General features: G+C 40.2%; 5 protein-coding genes across 10 annotated transcripts; 4 read left to right on the forward strand and 1 right to left on the reverse strand.

Annotated features, from left to right (window-relative positions):
• Positions 1 to 28: 28 nt before the first annotated feature.
• On the forward strand, positions 29 to 1,944 carry LOC124194788 (transcription elongation factor S-II-like). 3 transcript variants are annotated; one of them, XM_046589165.1, is made up of 7 exons: positions 33 to 92; positions 204 to 508; positions 579 to 756; positions 826 to 1,056; positions 1,111 to 1,307; positions 1,395 to 1,541; positions 1,613 to 1,944. In XM_046589165.1, the coding sequence occupies exons 2-7, from the start codon at positions 443 to 445 to the stop codon at positions 1,691 to 1,693; spliced, it is 900 nt and encodes a 299-aa protein (XP_046445121.1). In that variant the 5' UTR covers positions 33 to 92; positions 204 to 442; the 3' UTR covers positions 1,694 to 1,944. The 3 variants fall into 3 exon arrangements, with proteins under 3 accessions (XP_046445120.1, XP_046445121.1, XP_046445119.1); XM_046589164.1 differs by having other exon boundaries at positions 29 to 508; XM_046589163.1 differs by lacking the exon at positions 33 to 92 and having other exon boundaries at positions 289 to 508; positions 820 to 1,056.
• Positions 1,945 to 1,947: 3 nt separating this feature from the next.
• Positions 1,948 to 8,646, reverse strand: LOC124194786 (hexosaminidase D-like). Of its 2 annotated transcripts, none has more exons than XM_046589159.1 (8): positions 8,617 to 8,646; positions 4,435 to 4,888; positions 4,064 to 4,368; positions 3,804 to 3,995; positions 3,476 to 3,727; positions 3,097 to 3,415; positions 2,837 to 3,030; positions 1,948 to 2,771 (listed from the first exon to the last, which is right to left on the reverse strand). In XM_046589159.1, exons 1-8 carry the CDS (start codon positions 8,629 to 8,631, stop codon positions 2,385 to 2,387), a joined length of 2,118 nt encoding a protein of 705 aa, XP_046445115.1. In that variant the 5' UTR covers positions 8,632 to 8,646; the 3' UTR covers positions 1,948 to 2,384. The 2 variants fall into 2 exon arrangements, with proteins under 2 accessions (XP_046445115.1, XP_046445116.1); XM_046589160.1 differs by lacking the exon at positions 8,617 to 8,646 and adding an exon at positions 5,040 to 5,540.
• LOC124194790 (transient receptor potential cation channel subfamily M member-like 2) lies at positions 5,663 to 6,880 on the forward strand. Of its 2 annotated transcripts, none has more exons than XM_046589168.1 (4): positions 5,663 to 6,074; positions 6,150 to 6,308; positions 6,374 to 6,521; positions 6,582 to 6,880. In XM_046589168.1, exons 2-4 carry the CDS (start codon positions 6,232 to 6,234, stop codon positions 6,669 to 6,671), a joined length of 315 nt encoding a protein of 104 aa, XP_046445124.1. In that variant the 5' UTR covers positions 5,663 to 6,074; positions 6,150 to 6,231; the 3' UTR covers positions 6,672 to 6,880. The 2 variants fall into 2 exon arrangements, with proteins under 2 accessions (XP_046445124.1, XP_046445123.1); XM_046589167.1 differs by having other exon boundaries at positions 5,682 to 6,074; positions 6,158 to 6,308.
• Positions 8,647 to 9,110: 464 nt separating the features above from the next.
• On the forward strand, positions 9,111 to 11,595 carry LOC124194787 (ankyrin repeat domain-containing protein 50-like). Of its 2 annotated transcripts, none has more exons than XM_046589161.1 (3): positions 9,111 to 9,947; positions 10,024 to 10,184; positions 10,319 to 11,595. In XM_046589161.1, exons 1-3 carry the CDS (start codon positions 9,242 to 9,244, stop codon positions 11,549 to 11,551), a joined length of 2,100 nt encoding a protein of 699 aa, XP_046445117.1. In that variant the 5' UTR covers positions 9,111 to 9,241; the 3' UTR covers positions 11,552 to 11,595. The 2 variants fall into 2 exon arrangements, with proteins under 2 accessions (XP_046445117.1, XP_046445118.1); XM_046589162.1 differs by having other exon boundaries at positions 10,024 to 10,145.
• A 5,562-nt stretch (positions 11,596 to 17,157) lies between these two features.
• LOC124193709 (cuticle protein 7-like) lies at positions 17,158 to 18,069 on the forward strand. Its single transcript, XM_046587674.1, has 2 exons — positions 17,158 to 17,307; positions 17,394 to 18,069. The coding sequence occupies exons 1-2, from the start codon at positions 17,296 to 17,298 to the stop codon at positions 18,009 to 18,011; spliced, it is 630 nt and encodes a 209-aa protein (XP_046443630.1). The 5' UTR covers positions 17,158 to 17,295; the 3' UTR covers positions 18,012 to 18,069.
• Positions 18,070 to 18,401: the final 332 nt, after the last annotated feature.

An 18,401-nucleotide genomic window follows, 5' to 3' on the forward strand; every position in this document is an offset into this window, starting at 1 on the left:
TCGCTACGCATTTTCTTTCGAATGTGTGTCAACACATCTAGTAGAAATTTAACGCCTGCAGTCCACTCCAGCGTACACTTTAAGAAATTTTGGTAATATTACAATCAATTTGAAGCATTTATGAACTACTCGCGATGAAACAATTTTGGACGTTCAAACAAATTCAATACAGATTTATGAACGTTTATTTCGTTAATTAGCAGATTTTCTGAACGCAATCTTATACTTTTAGTAGTAGCTAACGTAAAAGTCCCACGTCTAAATTTCCGTGCTACAGAAATGGGAAATAACGACGCGTAAAATAAATCGAAAGATCGTCTGCTGTTTAGCTGTTGTGTTATTGCCATTGCTGTAGAACAACGCGGCTACAAGTCCTCACGTTTCGCGCGTAAATCACGATAAAATTTTCATCTTCACAACCGTTTGAAATCGTTAATTCATTATGGATTGCGAAAAAGATGTGCTACGTATTCAGAAGAAGTTGGATAAGATTGTGAAAGAAGAGCTGGTAACATATTTTGCTCATCTAATACGTCACGTTGTGGTTCAAGTTGTACGATATTAACTTGACGTTACAGGGCCAAGATGAAGCGTTGGATTACTTGAAAGCTTTGAAAGATCTACCAATTAATTTGGCTGTTTTAACTAGCACTAGAATTGGTATGACTGTCAATGCTATCCGCAAGAAAAGTGAAAATGATGAAGTCAACAATCTCACCAAAGCGTTAATCAAGAAATGGAAGAAGCTCCTACCTGGTAACTATTAAATTTTTTGTTATACTCCCAAACTGTCGTTACTTTCCTGGTTTGGAAATTTTGACTCAGGATCAGCTAACCCAAAAGAAGGCACAAAAGAGGAGGGGAAAGTATCTGAAAAAACCAAAGAACCACCAAAAGAGACTCCTTCGAAAGAATCATCCAAAGACAAAAAAGGTTCCTCTAGCAGTGTCCAATCTTCATTTCCTGCCCTACCATCAACAACCACAGACTCAGTTAGGCTTAAATGCCGGGAGATGTTGTGTGCTGCAATTAAAGGAGATGGTGTTGCTGTAGATGGTACACACACTTAAATTTATAACTTTGACTTATTCATCAACTGTTACAAAATAGGTGGAGGCGATCCTGAGTACCTGGCCCAAATGCTGGAGGAATGCATTTACAAAGAGTGTAGAAATACAGACATGAAATACAAGAACCGAGTTAGAAGTCGAGTTTCTAATCTGAAGGACGCCCGAAACCCCAATTTGCGCCTCAATTTTCTCTGTGGTCAAGTTAGCCCTGCTCGTCTTTCGAATATGACTTCTGAAGTGAGTAGTAACTGAGGATGATTACGTTTTATTAGAGACGAATGTGTACTCAAATTAAATTGTATTCATAATCTAAACTTATTTTAGGAAATGGCTTCTGATGAAATGAAGAATATTCGCCAAAAGTTTACTAAAGAAAGCATCAACGATGCTCAGCTGGCCACAGTTCAGGGTACACAAACCGATCTCCTCAAGTGCGGAAAGTGCGGAAAACGCAACTGCACTTACAATCAGGTATGATAACCTTTGGTTTTTGAAAATGTAACGTAAAAATTACAACTCGTGTACTTTTTCATTTTTCTCAGGTCCAAACACGAAGCGCTGATGAGCCGATGACGACTTTCGTTCTCTGCAACGCTTGCGGCAATCGATGGAAGTTCTGCTAAAAACCTTGTGTTGTACCAATAATGCTAAAATAACAACAAAAATTCAAGTTCGTTACCTACGTTTTGGTTAAGACAATGCCTCCGAATCCTTTTGACTAACCTTTCTTAGCCCATTATTTTCCCCCTCCCCAAAATGCACCTCAGAAGTGGAAAGCAAGTTTTGGATATTTCCCTCTCAGCTCAATAGAGTCCCTTATTTGCATTAATGGCTCTATAGTAAAAACTGACTGAATACAAATTGTAAGACCTGATCATCGAGTTTAGCTGATGTATTAAATTTTATCTTTTTCTGTGACCACCATTAACCGTTTAATTAGGTACGAAAACAAACAAAAAAATTGGGGAATATCAATTTGTTCCGAGTGCTACCCGTCAGCGACCAAAATTATAAACGATCATGAACAGTGCATTAAACAGTCGACTAATATGTAAAAAAATTCTAACCAGAAAATGGGCCAGAAAATATCATGGGAAACAGCGGGGAATGGAAATAAATGATGTGCACAGCGAGAAGAGCCTTTCCGTGCAACAGAACATAACAGCATAGTCAGAAAAACTTTAGATGTTTGTATATGCCATGATTTTTGTCAAAAGTTGAACACGAGGCATCTGTCCTTTGGGATAAGACCTCGCTAAATAAAATAAAAAGTGTACGGTATTGCAGATTATTATTTCGAATATTCGTGAGTGTTTAGTGGTGAGTGCTGGACTGCGTTTCATTCACGTTGAAAAAATGGTTAAAATGGAGGCCGTACTGCTGCCATCGATCAAATAATTTGAGTGGGCGAACAGGCCAGTATTTTTGGGAGCGCAATGTAGCTGCGTCCATTTGGATACGATCCAATTTCTCGAAAAGGGGCAAAAGTTTTTGTTCCATCCACTCGGATATCGTGTGAACGTCAAAGATGTTCTTCAGTATGTCCATTGTCTGCTTAGCTACTGCGTTGAGACTGCCCGACAGGTAAGGCAAGTCGCGCAAAAGCTCATCAATACGAGCTGGGCTACTGTAGTTGTGCCGGACGCTGTAATCCGTCAGCCAACCCTTACGTTTGGTAGTCAATATGACATATTCTTCAATCTAGAATTAAATTCGAATGTTATTTTAAAAGGTTCTTTCAGTTCTGAATCGTAGGGAGGACTTACCTCTTTTTCGAGCCGGAGGATTCGGGCCGTGCTTTTGAAGAAAGGTGCACCTGGAAAGAAACACATGGTCATCTTTTCGTGCAGAAAACGATCAGATCGACTTATCCGCAGATCAGGAATCTTTTCATATCGCGGAGCCTTTTGGCAAGATAAGGCTTTATAAAGTGATGGCGCCAGTGATTGATTGTAATATCCTATGGGACCGAAAAAGAAGCTGTTGAAATTCGCAATTAACAGATGCAAAAATAAAATGGAATCACCTCTGGATGTAGTCAACAAGTTGACCGCTAAAGAAGGGATGGATGCCGGTAATAATTCGCATAGATTACTGAAGTGGTCGTAACGCTGCCATCCAGTTATGGCTATGCCTCGGAGTCCTTGCCGGAACTTTGGACTCTCCGTCCGTCCAACGTCTAACCAATTGAGATTGTTCTCCAAATGTCGAGAAATGTCGGGGACTATCAGAGTTTCTCCGAATGCGCCTTTGAATGAGCTGGATATCCAAAACGATGGGAAAACTTGGGCGTATCGATCAAAAACATACGACCCTGCAAATCGATAGACATCTTCCGCGTAGACCTGAATGAATTTACAAATTATTCTCTGCAATGAGTTAACCAAATTATTCTCTGCAATTACCCAAACCATAGGTTCTACTATATCTCCTAATTTGGCATCATCCAGTGTCGCAGCGGTCATGTGTCTCAACATATCGTCCCAAATGATGGGTTTGACTTTATACTTGTTGTTGACGTAGGAGGCCACTCGGTGAACGTGAGATAGGAAAAGATCATCTTTAGGCTTTAGGGAACAGATTGCGCACTCGGCCATGTGAAACACTTCATCACATCCGATATGCAGATACTTGATTCCTTCGTGCATTGACATAATCTGTTCCAAGAGAATGCACACAAAAAAAGAAGAGGGTGAATAATAAATTTAGGAAAGGAGCCAAATGCTCACGTACTTGATCGACGAGATTCTGAATTAATACAAAAGATTCATTTTGTGATGGACACACCGCCTGCGGTACAGCGGGATTTTCTCTCAAATGAGAAAACTGAGGCAACTTGAGGGCATACTCCAAGTGCCCAAAGGTCTGTACGAGTGGTATCACTTCTAATTTGTACGCTTCGGCTACATTCAACAACGATCGAATCTAAAATGACAGCAAGTATTGATTAAGCGACAAAATAAAAGAAATACAAATTATTGCTTAGTTCTTACTTCTGCTCTAGTATAGTGATTAGAAGCCGAAATCGATTTTAAATCTCCTTCATAGGGAAACATGTCTTCATACTCTATGAGAAGTCCTGTGCCTCCGAGTTGCACAATAAGGGGGATGAGTTGTTGCAAATAGTCTATTTTAGGAGGGGCGCCTTTCAGATCAAAGTGAACGAGTCGCCGATCTGGAACGAAGACCGGATTATCCTTTTGAGTAACTGACGCTGAATCTTGAGATAAGTAGACATTTGATGGCAATTGACCCACAGGTCTTACAAAACCTTGGGTTTCCACTGCAGATATATCACCTAAAGAAATTTAGTTAAAAGTTCTATCAATACCAGACTAGAAAAAACGTATTTGACTATTTATACCTCTAGCAACTGGACTATCAGGTATGTAATTTGGGACTTTCTGGTGATAGTAGATTGGCCCAGAATTAATTATACTTTCCAAATTCTGCGTTGCAAAGGCTTGATAATTCTTGACAGGCTGACCTCCATCTGTGCTTATCACTGAAGATTCGGTGTGAGGAAGGAACTGAACACTATCGGTCCAATCACTGTCTCCATTAGAAGATTGCAGATCACCAGTCTCTTTGCTTGAGGGTGTTTCTGATTTCCCTCTTGATGTGAGAGCATTGCTTGAAACATCATGGTAAAAAGGAGCCTTGACTAGATCCGGATGAAGTTTGAGTGCCACCAACACCATCACTGCACACACCAAAAGCACAGAAACGAACAAACATTTGCACTGCCTCAACGAGAAGAGATTTCGTATTAAACGTGCCATGATCCTTGGTTTTAGTCTGACATCCTTTCGATTTATCTGTGGAATGAAATACAACAAAAGTGATAAGGGATACAGGAAATGGGTAAAACAAAGAGCCAAATTTTGTCCACTTGGACTCTGTTTGTATACTAGTCTATGTGTGTGTATGAATTATGAGCATGCAAGGCGGCAATCAAGATCCACTTACCCCACCAAGCAGACCAAAACAATGATTTTAAGCAGGAACAAAATAAAGTTTTTGTTGTAGGCTAACTGTTTCTCTCTCTGAAGCTGAAGAGCTACTACATCAAAGAGCCAAAGCCTTCACAGTCTAGGTTCGACATTTAGCGTAAATAAAAGGTCGGAAAAGCTCACAAACAGTAAGTAATTCTGAGACGTGAATCAGAATAATAAACGTCCTTCGAGTATCATTTTCACCGAATCGGATTCTGCGCCCTAACTCAACAAGACGGAAGTTGAGAGGAAAGGGAAACACAGTAGACTCGTAGCTTTTTCGTCTGTACTGTTAGCTAGGGAGCGTTGACACGCAGAGTATTGAAAAGCTACTATGCTTTCAAAAAGTCAAACCCTCCACAGGACCGGGAAAAATAGAAAACTAAAGAAAATTTGAGCCGCTTGTCCGGTGAATTGTTCTCTTTAGTTTCCTTCCTTTTGATTTGGGAAAGCTTATTTAGAAAAGCATTTTTTATTTTTATTTATTTATGGACCGTGACCAATGTCGTGTCTCATGAAGTGGCTTCAGTCATGCAAAAACAAATTCTTTTGAAGTCTACAACAGAGCTATAGATACCTGGTCAGTTCATGGCTGTGTTGGCTTCCCTATCCCGGTTTCAGGGTAAACGTAAGCCGATTTTCAGGGGGGTTTAGGGCGGAGCCTGTCAGAAGTTGTGAAGTGGAAACTTTAAAAAGAGCCATCTAGTGATAAGACGTTGACTTTCAATGAATGATTTCGGCGACCATTTTTGTGTATTACGTGAAAGAAGCCTAACCTTAATTTCTGTAAAAATGGTTGGCAGGTGTGCAGTTCCTGGTTGTAAAACAACGTATTACAAGTGAACTCTAAAAGAAAATGGTGTTACTTTGTTTGCAGTTCCTAAAACTTCATTATCAAAATGGCAAGAACTAATTCCATGTAGTAATTTGACGAGCACCTCACGTATTTGCTCCCGTCATTTTGACGAAAGTGACTTTAAATCAGGAAATTAAATGAAATGGGTCGCTGGTATTATCATTAAATTCAATTTTTTTTGTCTTTCGTGCTGATTACGTCATCATTCACGTTTTTATTTGTATTCAGGCTTTCAGGGGTCCAAATCATGCTGCTGATTTTATTCTAACGCGCCGGTTGAGAGACCAAGCAAATGGCCAAAAGATTTTAAATGAAGATACCAAAAAACCTATCCTTCAGTTTGTCGGTATCCAACGGCGTAAGGGGGATGAATGGGCTATTCCAGGCGTGAGTCTTTTTTAAAATAATAGAGCATAACATTTTTTGGTTTCACTGACTGAATTGTGAAATAGGGCATCCTTGGTTGATGCTGGAGAAGATCCTGCTCATGCTGCTCAGAGAGAATTTTTAGAAGAAGCTATGGATAGTGAAAATTTAGAACAAAACGAACTAGAAGATATCATGAAACTAGTCAAGGGAATGTTTGATCAAGGGCTATTGGTAAAAAAACTTAACTAACAAGTTAAAATTTGTGTTTAATTTGGTAATATGATTTTTAAGATATATCAAGGTTACGTTGATGACTCCAGAAATACAGACAATGCATGGATTGCCATGCTGAATTTCAAGAGGTCGATCATTGCCATTTGAAAGCTGGAAGTGATGCGAAAAATGAAGCATGGATAAAGATAACATCATCATTGAATCTTTTCGCTAGTCACATTGATTTGATAGAAGCTGTTGCTAATCGTCATCAAGCCCACTGGTGAAGTGTAATGTTGTATAATATTCAATAATTGTTTTTCTTATTGAATAACCTGCGATCATCGAACTTGCAATAATAAAAACTATGAACTTCATAAGAAAGTTGTTGGTCAACGCGAAGGTTATTTTCAAAATAGTGTATTCTGCCCCCAAGTCGAAGTAAGAACGGATTGCTTTACGGAGGAAACATAATCAAAAAGTAGAGGTGACAGCAGCATTAGTTTTCATCGAATCGAGCGAACAACTTTGTTTCCAATAGAAACAAAGGAGTGAAAGTACTGTAGGGTAATAATAGAAGTGATCAAGACCACAAGAGGAATTCGAGAGAATTGATGGTGACATTGGTTCTAACCAAGAAGAATGATTATCGAAACAGAAGTGCAAACGTTACCAAAAGAAATGAATCACTTTTTCTTAAGGACACTTAGAAAGATAGGACACTTAGATAAGACTAAGAGGTTTGACAGTTGGATACTTCTACCTTTTTATTATTGTTCACTTCTTGTAGAAAAGTAAGCTGTGATTGGCCAATGAGTTTTTCATAGACCCTTCCTGATTGGCTGGCTTCACGTAGTAGCTGACACACTCACTAGAGGCGCTTTTTAAAGTTTCCAAATCGGCTTACGTTTACCCTGAAACCGGGATAGGGAAGCCAACACAGCCATGAACTGACCAGGTATCTATAGCTCTGGTCTACAATAACACAACAACAAGAAAAGTGGCGCCAATATTGAAAAGGAAATCAGATAAACACATTACACAATTTTAAAAAAAATGCCAGCTATCATCATGTTTCAAACACAACTCACTGAATGTTTTTCTGGACAAATAAATCGCCCATGTCGAGAAGACGAAGATTCTCACATTCTGTATTTGTTTACACGTATCTCAGCAGTGAAACCACAAATATTAAATATACAAAAATGTAGGAATTAATTGGAAAATGCTGTTATTTATTTTTTAACATATTTACGCAGTCATGGAGTACGACTCGTCGACAGTGTTCGTTTTAATAAAAAAGGAACAAAGTCGCGTACCCCGTAACTACTCAAAAGTGTGAACGAAGCTTTAAGCAGCACGCAACCTGACGCAACTATACGCATAAAATAAATTCTTTAATACGTTTGATGGCGCGCATAAAGGTGGAAGACTAATAAGTGCTAGAGAATGTGTCCCTTTATAGGAACGTTTTCCTTTTTTTTTCAGCTATATTTAACTGAACTTATTATTATACCTACTAATAATAAAGCATCTGGATTATAAATGCAGACGTATATGTGTCCCCTCTGGCAGTGTTCAGACGTGGTTGCCACCTTAGGAGATTATTACAGAGCAGCTTTTTAAAAAAAATACTGAAAAGGAATTTCCTACTACATGCTACAAACACGCTTTAGCTTTTATTTAAATTTTAATGCCTTTTTTATGAAACTCGTCCGACCAGTTTGTACTTTCGGCTGCCCGATAGTGGCCATCAGTTAACCTATAGAATGATAATAAATGACTAAGAGTTCGTCAAGTTTCAATACTTATCAGAACCTTTAAAAAGTGAAAAATGTGAATAAGATAAGCAAATTTCATCCACCGCGATGGAGTTCAACAAGATAAATAAACTATTAGATCAAAGTTGCGCTTTACACGTTGGAATGATCAGTCTAGTGGTCCATTGAACATCGAAATTAACAATCAACGTAGCTCGCCAACTTGACATTGATCAACGGGAATACATTTACGCTATTCAAGGCCGTTAGAATAATGTGATCTGCATCAATCTGTCTACGTCAACCTATAAATGGAGAAAATAATGAAAAAGAAATAATCGAAATGATCTTACTCTCAAATATTTCATGTTGCTGGCAGGTTAATATGGACGATATAATGGAAGTATATACTTGACGAACCCTTTCAGCTGACTAATAAAGGTAAAGTGTTTCATTTGAGAAACTTGACTACTGATCACATTGACATTGAAGCTATTTCCTTCGATTATAAAGCAGCTGTAAAACAGCTGCCGCAAACATTTTTTCAAAACAGTTGTGATGACGTACATGGGGTACATGCAGGTTCAAATTTAAATGACATGTTCTAGTGGTGGTCCATTTGGAAAATGTTGGCAAATGGTTTATGTTCAGCTAACTTTTTTTGTTAAACTCAACTTAATAATGATACAGCACAGAAAGATGAGTCATATTGTCGTGTTTGTAGCATAAGATAAGGGGACCAAAGATCTGTCACGGTGTATGGTGTAACACGTAGACGCACCTACCCTTATCGGGCTTATCACAAAGTGGGCATTTTTGAGGCGCTGGACAATTTTGTTATCGCTTTAAAAAATCCAGGGCAATTTCAGTTTGACTCGTCTTTTGCTCTGTTCTCGTTGCTTCATTATTCAATTTCCTTAAAAATTACAAAGCTGGTAATTCATTTGAATTGTAAATCAACCCACATCACCTCCAGCTATGAAAGTGCAGTACGACGAAGATAACATTCTGGGCCGTGGGTGCTACTCCATCGTCTTCCGCGGGACTTTTAATCGCCAACCGGTGGCCGTCAAGAGAATCCAGTTGATTGACGCCAGAGGTAACGGAGAGGATGAAGCCGATTTGGCCAGTCTTCATCACCCGAACGTCGCCAAACTCTTACATTCAGAAAGCGACACGCATTTCAAGTACTACGCCCTGGAATTATGCGCCGCCTCGCTGGATCAGCTCTTCCTCAGCGATCAGGATCCCAAGAAATACCGCGGAGCGATGCCGCCCTACGATCTCATCGTCATACTCCAACTGGCCACCGGCCTCGAGTACATCCATTCCAAAGATCTGGTCCACGGCGACGTCCGCCCAGAAAATGTCTTGATCTCGGCGGGCACGGCCGGCAGCCGTCAGAGAGTTCTCCTGAAATGGGCCGATTTCGGACTGTGTCGGGCAGAAGAGACGAGCGAAAAATGGAAGAGATCCAACTGGGTGGCACCCGAAATGATTGATCAGGCAGAAAACGAAAGTCGTCGTCATATCCATCGACTAGTGCGGACGGATACCGTGGAGAGTGACATCTTCTCCGAAGGTTGCGTGTTCTTCTACTTCCTAATGGGCGGGATCCATCCGTTCGGTCCTCACTGGGAAATCACCTCGAACGTCGTCAAAAATAAACCCGTCAATTTCAAAAGTAATACTATTAAGTTTATCATTTTCAACTGAATATTAATTTTTGATTAAATTCACTTACTATTTTGAAATCACAGAATTGTTGAACGGACATTTTGCTCGTGCCATCATTCAGATGATGCTGGAACCGGAGCCGGAGGATCGTTTGACGTCGGCAGAAGTCGTCCAGCAGCTGAGCGTCATCATGAAGCCTCAAGAGGTGATGAATAATGATTATGATGATGATGATGACGAACAGGTTACTAAAATTATTTTCATCATTAAAAAATGAATATAACCAATAACTTCATGAATATAATTTTACGAATATAACCAATTAACCAATATAACTTCAAATACCTTTTATCAAATTTCTACTTTTGACGTACCTAGTTTCAACAAAGAGGACTAGAACTGTTGGAATTATGCGCCAACCCCGATCCGGATGTCGAACAAATTTGCCAGTTGATTGACGAAGGTGTCGACCTCAACTGCACCGGAGAAGAGGGCATGACGCCGTTGCTCTTGCTCTGCCGCTGGAACCAAACCGAACAACTTCACACCTGTCTAAAACTGCTGCTGGTCGAACGAAAGCATCAGTACACTCCGGTTGACGTCAATTGTCGCGACAATAACGGCTGGAACGCACTCCTATTCCTTTGCCGCCATTATCCCAGGGAAGACCTGTTTGAAATTGTCGATTTGCTTATCCGGCACGGCATCCAAGTCAATTGCAAGAACGAAGATGGGGAGAATGCCCTTCTCTTTCTCTGCCAATATTACTCCAACGACAATTTGATCGATATAGTCCAACTCTTGATCGAAAAAGATATCGAAATCGACGGCTGTGACAACAACGGCTGGAACGCCCTGCTTTACTTGTCCTTACATTATTCCAATGAAAATTTGATCGACATTGTCGATTTGCTCATTCACCGCGGCATCAACGTGAATTGCACCAACAACTACGGCAACAACGCTTTGCGCTACCTGTGCCAGTATTACTCCAAAGATAATTTAGTCAGCATTGTCCAGCTCTTGCTACGAAACGGCATCGACGTCAACTGCAGAAATAATTACGGAAACGACGCTCTCAGATACCTGTGCCAGTACTACAGCAGGGACGACCTGGTGGCCATCATTCAACTGTTGATTGAGCACGGGATCGACTTGAAGATCAGAAATCACGAAGGCTGGAACGCTCTTTTGACCGTGTGTCAGTATTATCTCAATGACAATCTTGTCGACGTCGTCCAATTGTTGATTCAGCACGGAATCGACGTCAACGGGAAGAACAAGGACGGCTGGAACGCTTTAATGCTGCTGTGTCGCTATTACGCCAATGAGCATTTGATTGACATTGTCCAGTTGCTCATTGAGAAAGGCATCGATTTGAACAGCAGAACATTGAACGGATCCAACGCCCTTTTAATTTTGTGTGCCAACTACCCGAAAGATAATTTGATCGCCATCGTGAAATTATTGACCCGACACGGGATTGACGCCCATTGCAAGGACAGTGATGGGGGCAATGCAGTCAGATACGTGCGACGCTGGTACAAAGGTGCCAACGTTTTGGAAATAACTCAATTGTTGATTAACAACGGTTGCATTTGCGAAACTTGAACTGTGTATTAATAATTGCAATAAATATATTTCGTGAACTAGAATACGGAAGGGTGGGCTTTTTTCGTTTTAAGGATGTGTCTTTTTAATTAAAACCCCCTTCTAAGCAATTTTTTAATTGTCTCCGCAGGAAGGTACTACGAAAAACTATAAATTAAAGATGCCTGGAAATAAACCATACTATTTGTCCATTGGAATTAGGAAAATTAATTGAAATTCTGTTGAAATTCATTTACATTTTCCTGTAAAAGTGTCCGGTGGGTCATTGTGTGTTTGAATCAGTGCATTCAAATTCGTAGCGGTGGCGACAGGAACTAGAAAACCGTTTTTGGCGACTAGCAGACAACTAGTTTTGTTTGAATTAATGGCGGCGGCGATCGGAAACTAGAAACTACATAACTGTTTTTATTTTATTTTTTTTTGCTAGAATCCCAACAAGAAAATTTCTACAGGAAAACTACGATCTAATTTTTGGGCGACTAGAATCTCTACGAAAAATTTAAAAATGAACTATCTCATCCTCTTCTTTTCTCTATTAAATTTTAACCTGTAATTGGTGTGGGGAAATCTACTAACTTTATTTTTTACTGGAAACACATTTTGAATTAATTCACTATCATGAGTTTTTCACCTTTTGCTTTAGTTGGCTGATGAACAGAATTTTTGCTGGTGCAACAATACAAGAATTTAAACTTCCAAATCTATTCTTTAATCTAATTTTATGATTGCAATAAAAAATTGTCTCTTTGCTATCGCTTTTTTTGGAAGGCTATATAGATTTCAACCTTTGTTTATTTCTGTTTTTTCGCACGACACATGTTATTTGAATGACATAAAAAATATCACAGGTACTTTCCTTGGTACATAGACCTAATAACATACGTGAAAAAAAACGGTTGTTCGCTTCCTTCGCTTCTAATAATAAACCAACAGCCATTTAATTATCCTTTAGATCGTTGACGCTTAAATAACTGCGAATTGCGTCAGCGTAAATTTACCACCCGAAAAAGCAATAAAAGTAAGCATTTGGTAGAAATTATTTTTTATTGGTTAAAATTTGATTTTCTGTTAGCAATAAAAATGTTTATTTTATCAAAGATTGTTTTTCTTATGGATTTCAGATGGCTGGAAATTTCCATCTTGAATATAGTTCTGACTTGAGGAATGAAAAAATTGAATTAAAAATGAAAAATTGAAATGGAGAAACCTGAGAAAAAATGTTTGTTGCTATGCAAAAATATGCAAACGAAATGCAACGAAGTTTAAATAAGCTATTGCCTTTTCCAGCTCGTCTGCTCTCGTTCTGCCCTCGCTCTCTTCCTTCTCTCTTCTCCGTCTTCATGCCGGTCTTACCTTCTCCCTGTCACTCGCCAATGCGCAAAACCTATACGATATCTCTTAAATGATTTCTTGCTCCTTCTTTGTGACTTCAAAACCTCTGTACCAACGTGCTGTTTTATTCTGCTCCCGTATAGTTTTAAACTGATTGTATAGCTTTGTAATAATTTTATATGTTAATCACAACGACACATGAGCACTGTAACTGTATGGTCTGAGCCAAGGCAACACTCAAAACTGAGTAGGCCTTTCAATAAAAAAAAAAAAAAAATGCAACGAAGTTCGTAATTTCACCACCCCAATTGCGCAATTCTGCAATTTGAATTTCCGCATTTTACCTTTCGCCTCTCCCCCCTCCCAAAGTCAATAATATCGATAATGTAGCATCGTGTAATTGTAAATGACATTTAATTATATTTGTAAAATGTGCGAAAATATCAAATGTACCGGAAAACATTAAATATAATGTAATAAAATTCAAAATTATATTAGTAAAGCGCAATTGAATCTGCCAATCTACTGTTGCCAACCAAACCGAGTGGCTCAATGTAATATAAAAGAGGACCACTAGCCAGTAGAAAGTCATTGAAATTTCACAGTTTCTTTTCCCTCTGAAAGTTAACAAACTTATTTCCACAGTGATTCAGAGAGTTTGAATTAGTTTGAAGTATTTTAAGATTCCGCCTTGACAATGGGTTTTATGAAGTTTTTGAAGCGAGTTTTCAATGGAGGTCGGATTCCGAAGGAGAAGAGGAGGTCGCCCAAAATCGTCTTGATATCTTCTCGGCAAATGATCGACGAAGAATTTATTTCCCGACGTAAGGAGTTTCCATCGGTGGATCCAATTGCCGCGACTACTGAAGATGTTAATGTTCCATTACCAAAAGAATGCAAAAATCTTCAGACTCCCGTTTTGCAACACAGTGATGAGTCGGACACTAGCGAAGAAAAAAGCACCGAAGATCAAGAAGTCGACCAAAGTGATTTAAACCGAAGACCAGCCGCCGTTCCAGCAGAGGCCAGCAGAGCGGTTCATCCCATTCAAGATCTTTCCGGTGATGGCGACGCTGCTGCCTTGTTGGCCAAGTATCAATCCGAAAAGGCGAACATCACTTTGGAAAGAAAACACCTGATGAACCAAGTGATGAAGCTCCAGGACGATTTGAGCAAAAGCAAAGAAGATTTCGTGCTTTTGGCCGCCCTTTATCTTACATCGAAGGAAACGTTTGAGTTGGAGACGCACATCCACGAGGAGGAGATGACCGATTTGAATAATGAACTTCTCGACTGCAGAATGAAAATTTCTCAAATGGAACTTGAGGCGCAGCAGAGTCGAATCGTTTCGTCTTCTATAGCCACCACGCCCGTTGGAACCCAAACCGAAGTCACTGATGAGGACAACACTACAGCGATGACTGAGTTCACCCACATCCATCCTGCTGAACCAGTTGCTCCTCTGCTCTCCGTAGAACTGTCCGTCCACGACGTTGCTGATTCACCCACGTCATCCTTGGTGATCAGCAAAGGTGTCGCAGCGGACGTTGATTGTCTACAACTTACTCCAGATAATTTGTTCTACGATCTTTCAAATAATCCAGCGGAATTGAGAAGAAAAGTGACCCGGGGGCCAATCCGCAAAGCAATAACGGATGGGAGATATGAAGAACGGAAAGAACATATGATGAATCAACTCTGGTTAGAGAACAGACTTCTCCAAGTTGAGACAGAGCGGGATTGGATTATCGAAGAGAAACAGAGCCTTGAAAATACAGTTGCAGAGAAAGCACAGTTAGTCATTCAGTATGTATCACAACTGAACAGTGAATATGAAGCGCTATCCGGCTACCTTGAGAGCGAGACAGAGCGTGCCGATACAGCCGTAAAGCAAGCCGAAGAAGAAAACGCTCTTCGTATACAAGATCAAGAACGATTCCGACGTCTGCGGCTGGATCATGAAAATATCTCATATGAATTAAAATCTTCACAAATTGATCTCGAAGAGAGCCAATCAATTATTACTGACCTTCGGCTACAAATTGAACATCTTCGTCTTTCTACTTACCAAGCATCGGTTTTCGATTCCGACTTTATTACTCCTATTTCGGTCGTTCCTTCGCCTGTTGAACGAATAGATGTAAATCCACCGGAAAGCTTATTCATCATCCGCGACGAAGTTGTCAAAACTCATCTGGGACACACGGTCCAACTGACGAACATCGAATCGGCCCATTTTGGTCGCATCCTGGGTAGGGGAGGTCACAATGTAAACAAGCTAAAAGAAAAGTACAGCGTGAACATCAACGTATCGAGTCCTATAGATACGCCAGACCAGATCAGAGTGGTGATATCGTCAGGAAGCGCCATCGATCGCAACTCTGCTGCCGAAGAAATAATAGAAGATCTACCCGTTGATGTCGCAGTTTTCTTTCGAGCCAGTCGAAATGTGAAGATACGAGCCCGGAACTCTTGTCCGTTTGTTACAGTTCAGGACATAGGACAAGGAAACTTTCTCCTATCGGGAAAATTGCGAGAGTGTCGAAAAGTGTACGAGGAATTGAATTGAAGTTTTTTTTTGTTTTTTTTTTGCCTGGTAATGAATGTCTATGTCATGTGTAACTCTAAACTTGTGATGATGCTCCCTCATTGTGACAATCCAAAGGGATTTTGGTCGATGAACCCGTCAAAGAAGTTGTTGTCGCTGTTGGGGGATGGTCCTGGCCACCTCCATGTCAGTGGCTCAATTTACTTTGACGGGGGATTTTATCCTTAAATGAGTCGATCACAGTTCTGGCGGTGCGTTGCCAATGGGGATAGCTGAGCAAGTTTGGAGTCGTTTAAAATTTCTTTTCTTATCTCAATATAAATAAATGGATTTCATCCCACAATTACTATTAGTTTTTTTCAAAATTATTAAATGTCATACTATCTACGTTTTACTTTATTCAAATATATTAACACACAGCTTTTGAATTGATCTATAAACGCTGCAATACATTAATTGCAATAGCAGCAATAGCATAGCAATAGCAATAGCAGGTCTTACTCTGTAAATTTTAAATTTCAAAGAGGTTTTATGTAGACTTAAAAGCGCTTAGAGGAATAAGAGTTGTCAAGTAATATTCAGAAATCATTTGATACTAATCAATTTAGTGAAATGAAATCACTAATAAGAAACTGTGATTTTTGAAAATTCGATGTTAATAAATCCGCGTGGAAGGACTGTTTAGCTGTTTATACATTTAACGGCTCATTGTGCAAGTTTGTATACACTTTAATTGACAGGATTACCTAAATATGCAGCAGAAATTATACTATGTCAATAAAATAAGGGACGTGAAATTTTCAATTTAACCGCGTAATAGCATTACTTGTAGATCCAACAGTCCTAAAATGTAATAGAGCAAAGTTTCCATTTGATAAAGAATCAGCAACAGAGTCACTACAGCGGAACATATGGTGGGGACAGAATTCTGTTCAGGTTGGTTTCGTGCTGCTGGGCGGTGGGCAACCTGTTTAGGTTTCGCGGTTGCCAACTTCCGTAATGGTATGCGTATATATTGAGAACACTCATAACCTTGAAACATCTACGTACCGATTCGTATACATGGTCGACGACTGTTTACAATTCTATATTTTCCATCTGTTGTATCTGAGTGAAACCGTAAAATATTTCAATAAAACACGATTATTTGTATTTCAGCAGCTGCTGGCTGTAAGTAGGCTGGGTGCTATTTATTTCAAGTTTGAACGACAAGTAAAAGGCCATCATTCTAAGATACACGATAAAAAAGCTTTATTCGCTTCCCGTATAATCAGCCACGATCAGCAATGAGGTCTATCTGTTGCTGCTATACGTGAGAGCCACAACAAACCCTTTTTGTATTATTTTCTTTTAGTTGCGTACTGCATCGTAACGATTTTTATCACTTTTAAAGTAGGCATTTGGTGGTAGGCTTTATTGTTTGCCTTTATAGTATTGATATCTTTTCAATCTTTTTTTTTTCATTGCAAATTCACTTGATGCAGTAGTTTAGCGCGGAAAGTTTGTATTTTTACCGCTATTTCGCTTGTATTGGTATGCCGTAAAAAATGAGTATTTTACGTTAAATTTCTGTCAAGCAAAAATATTTTAAAGAAAAGCAGGAAGAAAATCAATGATTTCGCAGTTGGTAAACGCCTTGGCTCGGAGCAAGGTCTTTTGACAATTCTAAAAAGTTGCTCCGGTTTTCATGTTTTAGGGTGTGGTCAAGGTCCACTAAAGGACTGGGCAAAATGATTGTTGACTTACCTGACTGCGTTGATCACCTTGTGACTATCAATCGGATAGCCGAGTATAAAAGAATTGACTGGCAGTCCACCATTAGCATCCACACAGAGCTCTTCTTTCAACCCTCACGAGAACTACAATGAAGTCCACGGTAATAACAGTTAAACATTTTATTTTCCCCTTCAAATAAACATAACATTTTTAAAACAATTTATTTGGGGTTTTGTTCTTATGCAGATTGCTTGCCTGTTGGTGTTGGCTGTTGCCGCCCAAGCTCAGTATTTCGGATACGGTGCCGTGCCCGCTGCCGTTCCCGCTGCTGCTTATCCCGTCGCCTACGGCTACCCTTCTTTCTCCGCCACCCAGTACCACGCCCAGGACGAGCTCGGCCAGGCCAGCTTCGGCTACGCTCACCCCGGACAGGCCGCCACTAACCTCCGTGACGGTTTCGGCAACCAGGTCGGCAGCTACGCTTACTTCAACCCAGAAGGCAAGGAAGTCCGTGTCTCCTACACCGCCGACTCCCGAGGCTTCCGCGTCCTGTCCAACAATTTGCCCGTCGCTCCCGTCGATAATTCGGTAGCGCCCGTCCAAGTCCAAGACACACCCGAAGTCGCCAAGGCCAAGGCCGATCACGCTGCCCTTGTCGCCGCTGCCAAGGCCGCCCCAGTCCGCGCTAGACGCCAAGCTCATCCATTCCCCGCCCATGTTGGTGTTGATCAAATCGGCGGTGCCCATCCCGGCCCTGCTCATGTTGGTGCCGGCCAGATTGGTGGTGCCCATCCCGGCCCTGCTCATGTCGGTGCTGGCCAACGTGGTGGAGCCCACCCTTGCCCAGCTTTCGTCGCTTGTTAAGAAATGTACAGATATAGTTCGTCTTTTTGTTTGCCAAATAAAAGTTTTTTTTTTGAAATTTCCCTGTGTTATTATTCATAATATACGGTACGGTATGACAAAATCAGCCAGAAAATCTATACGAATCAAATCACAAAAATGTGTACATAATAACAGAGATTTATAAAAGAAAAGAAGAAGAACTAGGACCACATGTGCTGTTGGAACAATCAAAGGAAATCGGTAATCGCTATTAGCTTTTACTGTATACTGATGCGTGCAAGAATTAAGCGTTTCGTAAAGTTGATTGAGTTGTCGGACGCCCTTTTGTTGTATAGCTACATTTGGGAACAAATCCGTTGCAATGATCCGGTCATCCGTCCTTTTTTTTCAATGCTGCTCGTCATATTA

The sequence above is a fragment of the Daphnia pulex genome, chromosome 5 (genome assembly GCF_021134715.1).
Source record: "Daphnia pulex isolate KAP4 chromosome 5, ASM2113471v1".
In the NCBI taxonomy this organism is placed as follows: domain Eukaryota; kingdom Metazoa; phylum Arthropoda; class Branchiopoda; order Diplostraca; family Daphniidae; genus Daphnia; species Daphnia pulex.

What these genes read in the sequence shown, in the direction of transcription:
- LOC124194788 (XM_046589163.1), top strand. Translation starts at nt 443, where the DNA reads ATGGATTGCGAAAAAGATGTGCTACGTATTCAGAAGAAGTTGGATAAG. An exon ending in ATGGAAGAAGCTCCTACCTG is followed by an intron (nt 757 to 819) that starts GTAACTATTAAA and finishes TTGGAAATTTTG; the next exon opens with ACTCAGGATCAGCTAACCCA. An exon ending in GCAACTGCACTTACAATCAG is followed by an intron (nt 1,542 to 1,612) that starts GTATGATAACCT and finishes CATTTTTCTCAG; the next exon opens with GTCCAAACACGAAGCGCTGA.
- LOC124194790 (XM_046589168.1), top strand. Translation starts at nt 6,232, where the DNA reads ATGAAGATACCAAAAAACCTATCCTTCAGTTTGTCGGTATCCAACGGC. An exon ending in ATGAATGGGCTATTCCAGGC is followed by an intron (nt 6,309 to 6,373) that starts GTGAGTCTTTTT and finishes ATTGTGAAATAG; the next exon opens with GGCATCCTTGGTTGATGCTG. An exon ending in TGTTTGATCAAGGGCTATTG is followed by an intron (nt 6,522 to 6,581) that starts GTAAAAAAACTT and finishes ATGATTTTTAAG; the next exon opens with ATATATCAAGGTTACGTTGA.
- LOC124194786 (XM_046589159.1), bottom strand. An exon ending in TGATAGTCCAGTTGCTAGAG is followed by an intron (nt 4,369 to 4,434) that starts GTATAAATAGTC and finishes AAATTTCTTTAG; the next exon opens with GTGATATATCTGCAGTGGAA. An exon ending in CTTGTTGACTACATCCAGAG is followed by an intron (nt 3,031 to 3,096) that starts GTGATTCCATTT and finishes TCGGTCCCATAG; the next exon opens with GATATTACAATCAATCACTG.
- LOC124194787 (XM_046589161.1), top strand. Translation starts at nt 9,242, where the DNA reads ATGAAAGTGCAGTACGACGAAGATAACATTCTGGGCCGTGGGTGCTAC. An exon ending in TAAACCCGTCAATTTCAAAA is followed by an intron (nt 9,948 to 10,023) that starts GTAATACTATTA and finishes TTGAAATCACAG; the next exon opens with AATTGTTGAACGGACATTTT. An exon ending in ATGATGATGATGACGAACAG is followed by an intron (nt 10,185 to 10,318) that starts GTTACTAAAATT and finishes TGACGTACCTAG; the next exon opens with TTTCAACAAAGAGGACTAGA.